The sequence below is a fragment of the Apteryx rowi genome, unplaced genomic scaffold (assembly GCF_003343035.1).
Source record: "Apteryx rowi isolate R43461 unplaced genomic scaffold, aptRow1 scaffold_1304, whole genome shotgun sequence".
Lineage (NCBI taxonomy): Eukaryota > Metazoa > Chordata > Aves > Apterygiformes > Apterygidae > Apteryx > Apteryx rowi.
In genome coordinates, this window is record NW_020447536.1 from 8,846 (window position 1) to 22,753 (window position 13,908).

The 13,908-nt window shown below is 68.1% G+C and overlaps 1 protein-coding gene across 1 annotated transcript; it reads right to left on the reverse strand.

Moving 5' to 3' along the window:
- Window positions 1-896: 896 nt before the first annotated feature.
- Window positions 897-13,779, reverse strand: TESK1 (testis associated actin remodelling kinase 1). The gene is made up of 10 exons (XM_026056315.1): window positions 13,697-13,779; window positions 5,285-5,406; window positions 5,016-5,064; window positions 4,609-4,755; window positions 4,243-4,325; window positions 3,761-3,851; window positions 3,376-3,459; window positions 2,800-2,889; window positions 2,336-2,486; window positions 897-1,939 (listed from the first exon to the last, which is right to left on the reverse strand). Exons 2-10 carry the CDS (start codon window positions 5,377-5,379, stop codon window positions 897-899), a joined length of 1,833 nt encoding a protein of 610 aa, XP_025912100.1. The 5' UTR covers window positions 5,380-5,406; window positions 13,697-13,779.
- Between the last annotated feature and the right edge of the window lie 129 nt (window positions 13,780-13,908).

The window sequence follows — 13,908 nt, forward strand, 5'->3', positions numbered from 1 at the left end:
CCTGCCGCCGCCCCGGCTCAGCGCCCAGCCCACTGACCCGACGGTGGGCGCCGAGAAGCCCCAGCCCTGGAAATCCTCCCCATGCACTGCCCCGACGGGCACCACCCCTCTCCCGTGCCCCACCGCACGCCTCGATGCCTCCCCCCGTATCCGAGAGCAGGCACGCTCTCCACGCTTGTGGAGCGGCAGCGGGGACGCCCCCCAGCCCGACCGGGGCCCCCCAACACACACACATACACACACCGACCGCTCTGCCCCCCAGCCCCAGCCCAGCCCTGCTCAGCCCCCCAGCCGGGCGCGCAGACCCGCGAGGCCACGGGGCCTCCCGGCGCTCCGGGGGGAGCAGTGCCGGAGGCGCCACGATGGAGCGGGGTCACTGCACATCCCTCTGCAGGAGCCCGCGGAGGGGCGAGCCCTTGGGGATGGGGCTCCCGCATCCGGGGCTTGAGCGGGGACAGTGGCGCTGCGGGGGACCAGCCCTGCCGCCCGGGGCGGCGCTGGCGCGTGCCCGAAATGGCGGTGTTATTGCACTTCAGCCCAGCAATGCCCCGGTGCAGCCCCGGGACCCCCAGCGGGGACCCCCGGGGCCGGGCACAGGCAGGGCAGGGGGGAGCCTTCTGCCCCCCCAGCAGCTCCCCGCACGCCCCTAAGGACGAACCCCACCGGGCCGCGAGCTCGAGCTCCTCAGCGGTGCCTGGCGGCATCACCATCGCGGCACCCGCCGGGGCAGCGGCAGCACCCGGGTGTCACGGCCGCCAGCAGCAGCCGGGGTCCGGGCGAGCGAGCCACGACGGACCGCGAGGACCCCCAGGGCTCCCGGACCGGCCCCACGCCGAGGTCGAGGGGGGGTCCGAGGGGCGCCCGGATGCGTCCCCGGCCCCCGCGTGTCCCCAGCACTAGGATTGTGCTTCCGGCAGCTTGAGGCTGGGCTCCGCCAGGGCCGGCGCCTGGGGTTTCTGGTGGTAGAGGAGGCTCTTGGCCTCGCAGTTGAGGTTCTGGTAGCGCGGCGGGCTGGGGGCGGGCCGGTGGCAGACGGAGGCGAAGCTGAAGCTGAAGGGCCCCAGGCAGCAGCCGGGGCAGGCCAGCACCTCGTCCTGCTCCAGCACGGCGCCGGGGCTGTGCCCGGGCAGCATGGCCGCGCGCTCCGTCCGCTCCAGGGCCGCTGCGCAGGGGATGCTGAGCTCGGAGAAGCCGCGCTCCAGCCCGGCGCCCCAGGCGAGCGGCTTGCTCACCACCACGTGGTTGTTGTTGAAGAGGAGGCCGTTGGGGGGCCGCGGCTCCGGCGGCCAGGGCCGGGCGCCCGAGGCCGCCGTGCTGATGAAGTTGCCGTTGGGCAGCGGAGGGGGCTCGGGGCTGTCGGGGCCGCAGTCCATCTGCTCCTCCGCGGCAGGGCCCGGCGGGGAGGCTCGCCCCACCGCCTCCGGCCCCCCGCCCCGGGCCGGCGCTGGGAAGGGGCTGCGAGGCCGCGGCTCGGCGGCGGGGGCGGCGCGCGGGGGCCCCATGCCCAGCGCCAAGCCGCCGCGGCGCGGCAGCTCCGGGGAGGCGGGCAGCGAGTGGCACTTGCGCGGGGCCGCGGCGGGGGCCGAGAAGTCACACTGCACCTCCACGGCGGGCTCGGGCGTCACGGGGGTGCTGAGCTGCAGCGAGGCGGGGGGCGGCAGGTCGAAGGTGAGCGAGATGACGGACTTGCTCGGCGTGTCGAAGAGCTTGATCTTCCCGCCCTTCAGGTCCTCGCGCTGGGAGAAGGGGTTGACGCGCGGCGGCGTCTCCTTGGTCCTGGCCCCGCCGTAGGGCTCGGGCAGCCGCAGCAGGGCGGGCGATTTGGGGGGGAACATGTCGGACTGGCTGCGGGACAGGCGCTGGTCCGGCTGCAGGTGCTGCGTCCCCAGCTCGCGCAGGGGCGACTGCTCGGCGTGGCCTGACGCCCTCCCGGCTACCCCTGGGCAGAGGCACAGCAGCGGGTCACCGATGCCCCGGGGCTTCAGCGGGGTTGGCTCCTCGCTAGCAGCTCCCGGTACATGGCCGGGATTTGGGGCACCCTATGAGCTAGGGGTGCACCCACCCTGCACAGCCACCTTGCTCCTGGGCAGCAACACCCTTCTCCACCAGCCCCCGTGGCCTGGGCTCTCCCCATTTGTGCCTCAGCGGGGTGAGAAATAGGGGTCCATCCTGCACAACCCTCGTCTCCTTCCCCGTGGCACTGCCAGCCAGCTCGGATGCCAAGGGGAGGAGGTGACAGTCCCTGCTCTTTGCACCCATCCACGGCCTCTCCCTGGGGCATCCCGCAGAGCTCCCATAGCCAGGGCCATGCGCCAGGGCAGGGGCACCCACGTACCGTTCAGCACGGCCGCCGTCCCCGGAGCGGGCAAGCTCTCCCCGCCGACGAAGAGGGTGGCCCCAGCGCCCTCGGCCCCCAGCTGGTGCTGCAGGATGCCCTCCAGGCACTGCGTGATCTCCAGGAACGAGGGCCGGGATGTCGGCTCCATCTGCGGGCAGGACGGGTCCCAGGTCAGGTCCCTGAGTGCCCCCCTCAGCTCCCCATCATCTCCCCACACCCCTCCGCCCCAGGGGACGYGCAAGGCTGGCTGCGCTCAGCAAAGGCAGCTCCCGGCCTCTCTCTGCAGCCCCGGCACGGCACTGGCAGCGCTGCCCATCGGCACATCCCAGGCAGGGTGCAGGGCGCCAGGCTGCCCGGGGTGCCAGCAGTGGGAAAGGGGCAGCAGGGATCCCACACCGGGAGCGGGGAGCTTCCCCCGCCAGCCTCGCGCGGCCCCGGGCTGGCCCGCGGCAGACGCTCACACTGCAGCAGTGGAAAGCAAGCTGGAGGAAGGCCGCCGGGCAGTCGATTCCCACCATGTTGCGGAAAGTGGTGACGTCCAAGCCGAAGTCCTGTGCCGGGGAAATGAGGAATCGTGAGGCTGGGTCCAACGGGGGCACTGCAGTGCCCTGGGGGACCCAGCACAGCCTGGCCCACCCCACACTGCATGGACTGCGTGCCACCAAGGGCAGCAGGGACCCAGCAGCACCCTGCCACGAGGTCCCAGCACCCCAGGGCAAGAGGGGCGCCTGGGGTCACCCCAGGTGGGAGGATGCCAGGACACAGATCCCTCCTGCTCTCTGCCTGAACGCAAGTRTCCCCCTAGCCCACCTCAGACAACTTTGGGCTCTGAGTGCACGTACTGCAGGCTATTAGCAGACAGCTTCTCTCCCCAGGCAGCAGCACCTTCTGCTAGGAGACATCATGGACATGGCACCCTCACCCTGAGATGCAGGGCAATGGGCCTCTGCTCAGCACAGGTTGCTGGTCCCCCTTGTTCAGCGAACCAGCCCCAGCACCGCCGCGCGCTGCCCTCCCGCCCCATCCCAGGGAGTCACCTCAGTGCGGGGCAAGTAGTCGGGGTCAGCGGGGACGCGAGCGATGGTCTCGCACAGGATGATGCCGTAAGCGAACACATCAGCCTGCAGAGAGCAGAGAGTCACAGGGCAGGTCTTGCAGCCCTGAGAGGATGTGGCCACCCTCCTGCTGAACCCACAGCTCCCCTCCACCCCAGGGATCAGCACGGGCAGTCCCTGTTATCCGGCACCCCTGAGCTGTGGGCTGCAGAGAGCCCAATTCCCTCTGTGCCTCTCATGTCCCTTCTCATCTCCAGCCGTCCCAGCCCATGGGCACCCCCAGGTCTACCAGGAACTTGCCCAGCAAATCGCCTGCCATGGCACAAGCCTGGAAAAAGCACCATGCGTGGCAGCCTCAGGGCATCACCTTCTCATTGTAGATCTCCCCTCGCAGCACCTCGGGCGCCATCCAGTATGGAGAGCCCACGACGGCCAGCGGCTCCTTCTCACTGCCCTCGCTGTGGGACACAGCAGTGATGTTATGGGCCACCCACAGCCCCTTGCCCTGGTCCCATGTCCCACCCTCYATCTGGGACAGCCCAAATCCCCATCTCCCTCTCCCTTCCTGGGCCAACCCTTCTCCTCCATGCACCCCCATCCACCCCATGAACCCACTGGGACCACCCACGCCACTCCCTCTCCTTCCCCTCCTAGCTAGCCCCCAAACATGTCCATCCACCTTGCGTGTCCCTGCCACCAGGGATGATCCACACCTCCCCCCATCCCTCCCTTTCTAGCTGGATCCCAAACATCCATCCCTCTCCTGGGTGCCCCCACTCCCGCTCCAAGCTGGCTGGAGGCCCCCTGCTCTGAGGACAGAGACGGGACAGGAGGACGCTCCCCACGCACCTGTAGGTGGGAATCTTCTCCGCCAAGCCAAAGTCGCCCACCACGGCCGTGTAGCCGTTAGCCTCGCAGCGCACCAGGCAGTTCTGGGGGCAGAGGAGGAGGCCCGTCACACTGTCCCACGGCTGCCCCACGGCCACCCCCGCCTCACTGGACACTGCTGCCCAGTGCCCCAGGACCGCATCGTTTCCTCCGGGAGGGCGGCCAGCTGCGATGGCCTGGGCAGCGCTCGCAGGCAGCACAGCGCAGCCCCTTGCTCCCCGGCGCGTGGGCATCCACCTGGGGCAGGGCTCCTGCAGGCTGGCTGTGCCCAGGCAGGTGAGCGTCAAGACGGGAGCTGGAAAATGAGGGCGGCRGGATGCTCCGTACCTTGGAGGTGAGGTCGCGGTGGAAGATGCCCTTGGAGTGCAGGTAGCGCAGGCCACGGGCAATGTCGAGGGCCAGCTTGACACGCATGGACCAGGAAAGGGGCACGGGGCTGTCCAGCAGCTGCTCCAGGTTCCCACCATTGATGTACTGATGAGAAGAGCCAGGCCGTCACGCTGCTGCATCCCCCCCCAATAAAGCTGGATCCCCACATCTCTCATCACCTGCCTTCCTCCCCCTGCACACAGCATCCTGTGACTACCCACGGCACAGCCCCCCGGCAGACCCTGCCCTGCACATGTGCCACAGGGGAAGAAAACGCCCCCACAGCGATTCCCAGCCCCTTCCCAGGCCAGCCTGGCCCTGCCGGCGGGAAAGCCCCAGACTCACAGCTGTCGTCCTCCTCTCACCTCTGTCAGCGCGTGCAGCTGTCCCTGGTGCACACAGACCCCCATGAACCTGGGAGAGAGAGAGGGTCCTGAGGGTGGGCACTGCAGCGACCATCCCCATGGGACAGCCCAGCCCCAGTGGCCGCTCTGACTYCTCTAGACAAGAGCTGAGGACACATCTCAGGAAAGGGGCATCCTGTGCCCACGCGCTGGCCAGACCATGCCCCAGAAAAGGGGCAGCAGCAAGGCCTCGGGGGCATGGATGACGGGAGCCTGAGAAGAGGTCCTACCTGAGGATGTTGGGGTGCGAGAGACGGTTCATTAGCTGCACCTCTCGCAGCATGTTGCCCCGGTTGCTTGTCAGCTTGTTCATCTTCAGCACCATGATCTGCCCTGACTGGCGGTGCCGCACCTGGGAGGCAGGCGGAGRGGGAAGCTGAGCCCCGTGGACCTCCAGAGCCCCCGCATGCCACCCCTCTGCCAACCCCATGGCTGGGGCATGGACACCTAGTGCCCACCCTGAAGGCCCCAGACCCATCTCTAGCTGTGGGGGCTGGAGCCCAGCACCTCGCTTGCCCAGAGCGTGGGACCTCCCAGGAACAGGGGCATCTCAAAGCATAGCAGCACCCCCAAAGACCCCAGTGATGATAACGCACAACACCACCCTCCCAGGGCCACCTGGCTTGTCCCCACTAGGCTACACCACCCAGCACTGCTGGAGAGGCAACGGCAGCTCCTGCAAGCCATGACGCCAACCCCACTGCGAGGACAGGCTGAGTGCAGGATTGGGCTGCACTGGGGAGGGGAGAACCACCTGGCTTTCCTGGGCCAGCACCATGAGCCCAGCCGGACCCTGCCAGCACGGGGATGAGGGTGGAGGGGGCACGTTGGGCCCGAACGGGCCCCGGCGATGGCCGATGTCGCCCCAGCACGCAACCCCAGCCCCAGCCCCATGGGGCACAGCGCTTGGGCAAGGCTGTATATTTAGCTTGCCCCAGCCGGAGGCTGTCATGTGAGCTGGGGGGCTGGCTCCCCGCCAGGAACAGCAGCTGGGAACGTGGCCAAGCACGGACACCCGCCCCGTCCTCCCGGAGCCCCCGGCGCACATGGAGCAAGGGACACGATCCCCGGCACCGCGCTGGGGGGCTGAGCGGGCACTGGGGGTCTCATCCGGAGCGGGCGCTCGGGGAGGGATGGGAGCCCCCTTGGAGCAGCTGCTGGTGGGGGAGCACCCTGGCCGGTGGCAGTGGCTCCCCAGCACAAACCGAGCCACACACGGAGACGCAGGCATTCCTCGGCACTGCCGTCAGCTCCCTGCTCTTGTCCTTTTTAGTCGATGCTGTTTGAAGCCGCTGTGCCGGTGCCAGCCCCTGGCCCGCCCCACATACCCCTACCCCAGGGATCGCCTGCCCGGACAAAACTCGGGGGGCTGGCTAGAGGCCCCGGGTCTGAGCGGCCAGCTGGAGGCAGGGTCAGGGAGCAGAGCCCCTGACCCCTTTCTTCCCCCCCCACCGCGGCTGAGACCCCACGGCCAGCAGGGCTAGCCCCAAGTGGGTCTGTTTTCAGGACTGGGCTCCCGGCGCCCCTCTCCTGTCCTCAGCTCAGCACGGGATTGCCGCAGGCCACTCCGAAGGGGCTGCGTGCTGGCTGGTGGGGGCAGGAGCTCCCCACGTGAGCACTGCAGAGAGGGGGCATGGCAGCGACAAGCGTGCCCAGGATGGGACGGGCCTGCCCCCTACCCCCGTCCCCATCACATGGGGCAGGAGATTGTTGCTGCGGGTCCTCGGTGGCCCAGGCAGGCATTGGCTTGGGAACATTTGCCCTGGGGCACGAGCTGAGATGGGGACCCATGTAGCACCCAAAACCTGGGGGATGGACAGCAGCCCCCCCCAACCAAAGGGAAAATCAGGCCTTTATAAAGATCCCTCATCATGCCTGGTGCACCAAGGCCAACCAGCCCCAGGCAGGGTCAACGTAAGAGGCAACAGCCCAGCCTGACCCTGCCCTGCCACCACCGGCTCATCAAGTCTGCTGCGAGGCCCTGAATAATTCAGCAGCCGCCTGCCCGCGGGCACCGCACTCAGGTTACACCTGCGTCACCTCCCCGGCCAGCCCCGGCCGGCCTGCCACGACCCCTGCCTCGAGGCCACGCGGAGGGGCAGAGATGAGGATGGACCCGGGACAGGCGGGGACGGGTTCCCACCGACGCCTGCCACCGCGTGCCCCCGCCACGCGTGGGGCAGGGGGAGGACAGGTGCCCCCATCCGGCAGCACCCCAAAGAGCAGTCGGGAGCTCAGGGGGGTGGCTTCGAGGGCGTCCTGCCCCACGTCGCCAGCCCTCTGTCCCCCGCTGGCGCGGTATCGGAGGCTGAGCAGATCGGCCGGTACGACGGAGGGCACGCTGGGGCGGCACGGAGGGTCCCAGGCAGGGCACCCGCCCGCTCCGTGCCAGCCGGCTCCCGCCGTCCCCGTGTCCCTGGGGCTCCCCGCGCACACAGGCAGGGCGAGGGGCAGCCCGGGCAGCTGCGCCCACGAGCAAGGCCGTTCGCATTAACGYGGCTCAGCCCAGCTCGGACGGCCGCCCCGTCCCCACCGTGGCGGCGGCTTTCCCTCCGGCCCACGCGGCGCGCAGGGCTGCCGGACGCAGCGTCCCAAACACGAGGCTCCCGGGCCGGTCCCAGGGGCTGTGCGTGCTTTAAGGAGGGGGCCTGCCTGGCCGGAGCGCTGGGCAAAGCATGGGGCACGGCGCCGGGCCCAGCTGATGGAGAGGGGCAGCTGGAGAGGCWGCGCCGGGCTCCAGCTTCCCGCGGACCGCCAGGACCTGCCCGGGAGCGCCCAGCTGCTGCCGTTCCCCCAGCCCACGGGCAGCCGCCAGCAGCACGAGGGTCCCGCAGCCCGGCCAGCGGGGCCCCCCATCCTGGCTGACCTCCCAGCGCCGGCTGCTGCCTGGCAAGGCCCAGTGCTCCCGACTCGGCTCTCCTGACGGCAACGCTGCCTTCCCACGCCGAGCGGGGCTGGCAGGACCGGATCGGTCGGTTTGGCTGGCACGGGGAGCTGCCAGGCGCCAGCGCCTGGCTCGGCGGCAGACTCGGCGCCGTGGGCCTGCGAGCCGCGCGCCCACGACGGGAATGCCTCCCGGTGCGCACTGCGCTTGGCACGCAGCAGCAGCCCGCCCTGGGACTGGCCGTGTCCGGGCCAGGAGCAGCGTCCCTGCATCAGGGAGCAGCCCCCAGCGGATGCTGCCTCAGCCCCACGTGTCCGGGTTGTGCCCGTGGCCTAATTCCTTGCTAATAAGCCTCCTTCCATTGCAATCGGCTGGGTCAGATGCCGAGTGCAGCCACAGAGCGACTAATGCCTTTAATCTTGGAGGAAGAGAATGACATGGGAGAGCTGCCGGGGGGAAGGGAGGTCTGGTGAAAGCCCCCCGGGATTTCTTCCGGGGACCCCGCCTCGCCAGCRGCAGGGCTGCAGGTCTCTCCAGCACACCCCTCTGCAGGGGGACCCCAGCAACGCCAGCCTAACACCCAGGGGGACGTGTGGAGCCCCCCCAGAGCATCACCGGGAGCTGGAGGGAGACAGCAAGGGGTCCCGCGAGCAAAGCCGGACGCCAGCCCTCCTTGCACCGCACACCAACCGCTGCCGCATCCCTCCAAGAGCAGCCGCAACAGGATCCCGCGGCCAGGGGGACGGGCTGACACCCTGCCCTGGCCAGGCTCAGCTCTGGACATGCTGCAGGTGCACGGGGCAGCTGGGTGCCCCCCGGCCGGCACAGTCCTGCCCGGTACCTGGCTCCAGGACRAGCCAGGCGCCCCAGCTCCAGCACGGTGCCTGGAGCAGGGAAGGCTGCAGGGGCTCCCAGGACAGTCCCAGCCCCATGCACCCAAGGGGCCAGGCCTTGCCTAGGGTGCCCCGCATCCCGAGCTTGCACGCAAGACCGCATCCCGCACTCCCCACGACCTGTGCCGATGCCTCCCTCCAGGCCAGCAGGGAAGGGGTTACGCTCTCCCCACTCGCACAGTGCCTGACCTCTGTTTACACGGCTGTGGCCAGGTACTAGCCCCATCCCGCATCCTGGACACCCTTCCCGAAGCAGGGGCAGTCCCGAGACACAGCAGAGCAGGGAGCGGGCCCGACCCCAGCCTACATCCAGGCCGGCCCTAAGGGGGTTTCCTTCTCCCCCCGCCAAGCCCGAGCGGGGGCAGGGAGCGGGCAGCGGCGATCCCCCGGGCRATACGCGTCCCCCCTCGCCTCTCCACGCTCTGGCGTGGCGCCCAGGCATCCCAGCGCATTCCCCAGAGCTGAGCTCAGCCGGGCAGCGCCGCGCTGGGGCGGTGGGCCGGCCACTTGCCCCCACGCGAGGGCCGGCCAAGCCCCCTCCTGCCCTCTCCCCGTCCCCGCGACGCTCCCCACGCCGCCCCTCCGCCAGGTGCCTCGGCGCGACGACGCGGGGTACCGCGCTCCCCGTCCCATCTGTTGCCAGCGCGGCGCCCGTCTGCCGAGCTGGGGGATGGGACGGGGCTGGCTGCAGCCCCAGCCTGGGCACAAGGGATCTGCGCTCTTTTAACGGCGGAAATTAGAGTCTTATTTAAAGAGCATGCTAATCAGCGCGGGCAGACGGCCGGTCCCTGCCCACAGCCCGCGCGCCCGTCTAGACTCAGGGCTCCCCAGGGCGAAGCCCCCACCTCCCTCCCGGGGCCCCGCGGCACAGCTGGCACCCAGGTCCCGCTCCGGGGAGTCCTGGCAGCCCCTTCCCCCCTGCGCCCAGAGCCCCGGCCCAGAGGCTGCTCCGCAGACGGGCCACCCCTCAACACTACCTTTCACACCTTGCCCTGGGAAGCCCGAGCCACTCCGGGAAGCCCGAGCCGCCCCGTAAAGCGAGGAGGGAAGGACGTGGTAGCAACCTCAGTGGGAAGCTACGGAGCGCAGGGCATTGGGAAGGGCGCTAACAACGCCGGCACAAATCCCACCACTGCTAGGGACGTCTGGGTCCRAGTTCAGGGGGAGGCCAGTAGCGCAACAGGTCTTTTACTGGGTGGGACTGGAAAACCTGCTYGTGATGCAGAAAAGGCAGAGTCGTTCAAGAAACACTTCCTCTCGGGAAGCGAAAGGAGCCRGGAGCCAAGGCTGTGCTGCATGAGGGCTGCTAGCAACCGGGCAGGACACGGAACGCCCACCCCGAGGAACGTTTTGACGTAGCAGCTCTCACCTCTGGCACTCGCAGGAGCCGCAGCGCAGGGAGACCACGCGCCGGGGCAGCGCGGCCGTCRCGCAGGCGGCCCGGGCGCCACCAGCCCTGACCGCGCTAGCACAGGCCGGCACAGGGAGCACGCACGCCGCGAGGGCTAAGTGCCCCGTGATGGACCGGGAAAACTTCCAGTGGGTGCAAGGCCCGGGCTAGTCAGCACAAAGCGGTTCCTAGTGCTCAGGGCTCCCGACCGGCGACAGGGAGGCTGGGGCTGCCCCCAGCTTTGCTGCGGCCGGCTGACTGCGGCAAATTCACTTCCTCCCTGCCTGCCTCGGTTTCCCCAGCTGTGCTGTCTGTGTCATGCCACTCCACCCTCCTTCGTAAAACAAGGCAAGGTCCACCGACGAAGGGCACTAGATAAGAGCGAGGGAGTTGTGTCATTAGTTGCATTGGCAATTTGGGAGTAAATACGAAATCTCAAAGGTTGGCGGAGAAGCGAACAGAGACAGGGCAGATGACAGCAGGGCTGCAGTGATCACTCGAGGTCTGTCCGTGCAGGAAGGCTTTAATTGCAGCCAAACACCCCACGGCATGGTGGATATGGGGCGCTTACTCAGCTAAGCACACCAAAGGGCTGAGCCCTGGGAAGCCGCGGCTCTGGAGGACGGGGGTGCCGCTGTGCGACGCCGAGGCATAAGGTGCAAACAGCGCTGGATGGAGCGAAGACCTCTGGATACAGACCCAGGAGAACAAAGCCAGGATAGGACTTGTAGCCCTAGTGCCTGCTTTAGATTGGACACAAAAAAGTTGGAGAGGGATTTGGGAAAGAGCTGCCACCGTGGTTTAAGGGATAGAGAAAATGTCTGGCAGAAACCCACCAGGCTCAATCTGCTCAGTCTATCAAAGAGACAGAGAGGCGGCTCACTGCAGTGTCCGTGTACCCGAGAAAACCGGCGGGCCTGGCACCTCTGAAATGATGCAGAGAAAGGCAAGGGAAACCGGCTGCTCCAGGGAGAAACAGGCCCAGCTCTGGGTGAGCAGGGCATTAGTCAGGGACCAGCCCCCTGGGAAGAGGGCAGCCTCCGTCGCTGGCAGCTCCRGTCCACTCCGGACAGCCCAGGAGCTGCACTTAGCTGGAACAAGCTAAGGCTCAACGCAGGGGTGAGTTTGGGTATCCAGGGCTCAGACACGGTGAGCTAACGGGTCCTTTTGGCTGGACTGGTGTGGTGCCCAGGCTTTTCATGAGATGGGGGGGTACTGCAAGGCTGGAATGAAGCAGGACCCAGCAGCCGCATGGAGGAGGGAGCTGCAAGTACCCACAGCCCTGGAAAACACTACAGAAGCAAGGGAGATGGGAGGCAAAGGGGTCCTGTCCTGCGCTGCAAGGCTGTACCTTCCTCGCTATAACCCCTATCCTCCTCAGGGCCTGCGTCACACAGCCAAACCCCAGCRCAGATCTCAGGCCTGCCTCACAGTCCTGCTGAGATCTTGGACTCAACTCACTGCACGCCGCAYGAGCACGAAGCCCCATCTGGCCCCCTCCTGCCACTGCCTCCTTCCCTGCACACGCGCTTCAGCTTCTGCTGCCCAAACCAGCTCCCACCCCAACCTCCACAGCTCCCCCAAATCCTACGAACATATGGCCCTGCAAGGATAAGAACAATTTGGGGGGAGGAAGATCATTTTGTGGGCTCCTGTAGGACCTGGAGAAGCAGAGACAGTGAGGCCAAGAGAAACTGGCCTGGCAGAGACATGGCAGCATCCATTATTAAAGAGCTATATCCACGCCTGACATTATTAAATGCTTCCCTCTGCTCCAAGATGCTGCCACTCCAGCCACACGCTTCAAGCCAGAGATCAATAGCAGGAACACGGCCAACGGAAAGGCCACAGGCTGAAGGAACAGGAGGGATCACAAGGAAAAGGGACCCCTCTGCACATCTGCCATAGCCTGGACCCTTCCACACATTTGCCACAGCCCCTCGCAGGTCTCCTGTGGCTGGAAGGAGCTGGGTCTCGGGATTTCCCGGCTCCCTGGGCTATGCTGGAAGTGACCCCAGGGCCGAGCCTGCTGGAGCAGCCGTGCCGGGGCACAGCGATCCGGCCAGCACACTGCACGTGGGAGCCAATCTGGGAGCCTGGCCCTGTTCAGGGGGTCAGCACGGCACTGCCAGGATCTCAGAGGCCGCAGGGGAACCCTGTCCAGCCCAAAGATGCTCTTTGAGGGGGGTGAAGCCACAGGAAGCGTGGCTTCGAGGTAATACTTGCCTGAAAGCTCGTGGCACCCTGAGCGACTCTACAGACAAAAACAACATGTGCACACACCTCCTCTTTGAAAGGGAGAGGCAGCCGTGGCAGCGGAGCAGAGCCCAGCCCCGCGTCTGCCACACAGCTCCCCTCACACCCCACCGGCAGCACGTGGGCTGGCAAGGTACCATCACCCTGCACCTCTGCAACACTATTGCCTTGCCCTGGGGACCCTAAGCTCCACGCCAGCACCCATGCACCCCAAATCTGGGTGCAGGCCACAAGTGTCCCTGCTCCGGCAGCTCGCACCCCCCCCCCCCCCCGAGCCACAGAGAGCTCCTGCAGGGGACAAAGGCGGCTCTAGGGCCACAGCCGGGGGGGGCAGACTGCGGGCAGCCCGCCAGAGGCCAGCTCCTGCGCTGCACTACAGCATCAAACTGCTCTCCCAGGCCCGGTCACCTTCAGCCGGCTCCAGCGGGGCGCCCCGCTCACCTCTGCTCAGCACAGGCTGGAGCAGGCCCAGCCCCAGGACTAGCAACACTGGAAATCACCTTGGACTCGCAGCAAACACTGCCTGCATCTCTTACCACAGGCACAGCCCAGCCCTGCGCCGGGCCTAGCAGGACCCAGGCTACAGGCTCTAGACAGGGGTCCCCTGGCCAAGCCTGCCTGCTGCCCCCCGGATGCCCTGGCCCCCCAGGCAGCCCCACTGCGACCCCGGCTTCCCAGCGCGCTGCCTTCCCCGGCTGTAAACAGACCTTGTGCTCCCCTCCCCCTGCACGGAGGGATGGAGGAACAACAACATCGGCAGGGACGGAGCTCCCCAGCATCCCAGAGCGACCTGGTCCCCAGCCCCTAAGTTCCTGCCGAGCAGCTTCGGCCCTGGACCCCTGTCCGGGCACCACCGCGCCCCGACGCGCAGGAGCTCAGCCCCCCACCTGTCAGTAAAGAGGTGGTGTGGGTTGCCTCCCCACCTAGCAGAGCTCCCCTCCCACCCAAGGGCGGCCAGCGGCACGGGGGACAGACCCGCCTTTTGGGTCCCACCAAGGCCTTGCCATGGATGAGGCGGGGAGGAGGGGGCTCACGAGGGGCCCCCGTTCCCCCAGGGCTGCCCAAACCCTCACCCCTCGGCGGCGGGGCAGCCACCCTGCCGCTGCCCGGTCCCGCGAGCGGGTCACCACCCCAACACCGGCCACCCAGGGCCCAGAGAGGGGCAGGGCGGCAGGAGGCCCCGGGGCAGCGAGGAGACCCCCGCGCCCTCCGCGCGCACCTTGAACACCTCGGAGAAGAAGCCGGCCCCGATCTTCTCGCAGTAGAAGTCGTCGATGCGCGCCAGGGTGGAGACGGCGCTGCGCAGCGCCCGGTACGAGGAGGGCCGCAGCCGCCCGCAGCCCGGCCAGGGCCCCGCCGCCTCCCCCTCGCCCTCCTCGGCGCGCTCCCCGCGCAGCGCCAGCCCGGGCCGCCGCGCCAGCTTCTCCCACT